At 20.0% G+C, this 2,434-nt stretch overlaps 1 protein-coding gene across 1 annotated transcript; it reads right to left on the reverse strand.

Moving 5' to 3' along the window:
* Window positions 1–195: 195 nt before the first annotated feature.
* LOAG_14625 (hypothetical protein) lies at window positions 196–2,273 on the reverse strand (the record flags this gene model as incomplete). Its single annotated transcript, XM_020448836.1, has 3 exons — window positions 196–309; window positions 1,041–1,158; window positions 2,250–2,273. Coding segments are annotated over 3 exons (255 nt in total), but the record flags the coding sequence as incomplete, so codon positions are not given.
* Window positions 2,274–2,434: the final 161 nt, after the last annotated feature.

The raw sequence follows: 2,434 nt of genomic DNA on the forward strand, positions 1-2,434 counted from the left end.
TTTACTTTTAATTAACTTTTTTTTGCATAAATTTTTGATTAATTTCTGATAAAATTAAAATATATTATTCCAAATTTTTAAATAATCCATTTCTTTCTTCGATTAATTAATTAATTTTTTTATTTAGATAAATTTTTTAAAATAATTCATTTTATAAGAAAGAGAAAGAAAATGATAAGGAAAAAAAGAACAAACATGAATAAGAAAAGATTAATTCTTCGGTATAAAGACCGAATGAGCAATGATATGAGCTGGAATCTTCGATGACAATTGTCGTTGTACCTTGATGAAATGTTAGCTTACGATTATCTAAAAAAAAAAAAATTACCGAATTAAACAAACATTTTTTTTCAAAATAAATTTTGAAACAAAAAAATATTTTTGAAGAATTTTTTCATATTTTTTAAATTATATTTACTTGATGAAAAAGAATTTAAAAAAACTAAATTATTGTTATTTAAGTTTCAGGCAAAAAATGAACAAAATATATTAATTAACTACCTGAAATAATTTGATCAAATGATTAAAAATATGAAAGTTAAATATTCGACTATTAATTATTTGAAACAATTTGATCAAATGATTAAAAATGCGAAAATTAAATATTCGGATATTAATTATTTAAAACCAAACAAAAAGATTTTCATTAATTAGGAATGGGAAAACAAAATATTCAAATATTAATTATATAAAACAACACTCATTAAATTTTATACAAAAAACTTTTAAATAACTAAACAAACAAACAGATAATTTGAATATTAATTATATGAAATAATACATGGCTAATTATTAGTAATAAAATAATATTATTTTTCATCTCTCTTTCAGCTCCACTTATTCTTTTCTGTTTTCATTTAATATCATCATTGTTAACATATGAAAATATTTATTCATTTTTATTAATAATATTTGAAAATGACAAACTGATAATTATCATTGTATTTATGAAAATGATAGACTGATAATTATCATTGCCTCATTTCATTCAAATTAATACTAGTCATCCTGATAAAAAGAATTTTAATCATATCATTTACCTGGTCGTACTTTACCCAAAGCTTCCAAATTACAACTGGTATAATGTGATGAATCACCATTAGCTGTTGTATCAGATAAACCCCAACTAGCTAATCCGGTTAACAATGAATATAAGAGCTGAAATTTTTTTTTAAGTTAAAATTATTAAAATTTAAATAATTTGAAAAAGAGAAATTCTTCAACCTTCTTTTTTATGATAAAATTATTCCGACTAAAAAATAAATGAAAATAAAAATCTTATTCATTTAATTATGTTTGATATTTATACTTGTTCGTATAAATTTAAAAAAAGAAAAAAAAATTAATAACATGAAAAAACATAGCAATGAAAATGAAATAAAATAATTAATTAAATTTCAACCAATCATTTATCCATTCATTTATTCATGATCTCATTCCATTTCTTTCATTCTAGAAGAAATCAAAAAAAATTAAATTGAACTTCCCTATTGTTTGTCTATTTTTGAAAGAAAAAAGAAAATGGCGCAAAAATCAATTAAATGTTATAATGAAGCAATTTTGTCCTGTTTTCCTTTTTTTAAAAAATTCAATTTATTAGGAAAAAGTCTATTAATTCAATTCTTCTTCTACAAAATAATACTTCATTTTTTTTTGACTAATTTTGTTCTTTGAAAAAGAAAACAAAAAAAGACAAAATAAAACAAAATATATCAATACATGCTGAATTTGATAAAGTAATTATAGTTTTATGGCACTTCAAATTCTCAAATTAAAACAGAAAAAACAAACAAACAAACAAATAGAAATTTTTCTATTGTACCATTTTTCAATTATGCATTTTCAATTGGATCCTATAAAATTGATAAATGTTGATAAAAAGGATGATACCAATAATTATTAATAATAATAGCAATGATTAATAATAATAATAATAATAATAATAATAATAATAATAATAACAATAATAATAATAATAATAATAACGATAATAATAATAATAAATAAATAAATAAATAGAATTATAATAGTAACAATAGTAATATTATATTGTTAATATTAATATATTATTATTACTATTATTGTTATTATTATTGTTATTGTTATCATCATCATCATCGGACATCATCTTTTGTTACTGTTGTCATTATTGTTGTCATCAACATCATTATTACTACCATTGCTGTGACATTTTTAGAAAAGTTTAGAAATTAGGACAAATTTTTTATCTTCCCCGACATCTACATCACCATCATATCTACAGTATCTTGCATTCCTTTAAAACAAAATTTCGTTTTCATCACTTTTTTTATTTGGATTAGACAATATCTCTGTAGACACATATTTCTTTTAATAAACTTTACTCAAATAGAAATAGTAGTGATATGTAATTATTTTTGTGTAGCGATACTATTAGTAATGGGTAGTAACTAAA

This window comes from Loa loa (assembly GCF_000183805.2).
Source record: "Loa loa unplaced genomic scaffold supercont3.396, whole genome shotgun sequence".
In the NCBI taxonomy this organism is placed as follows: domain Eukaryota; kingdom Metazoa; phylum Nematoda; class Chromadorea; order Rhabditida; family Onchocercidae; genus Loa; species Loa loa.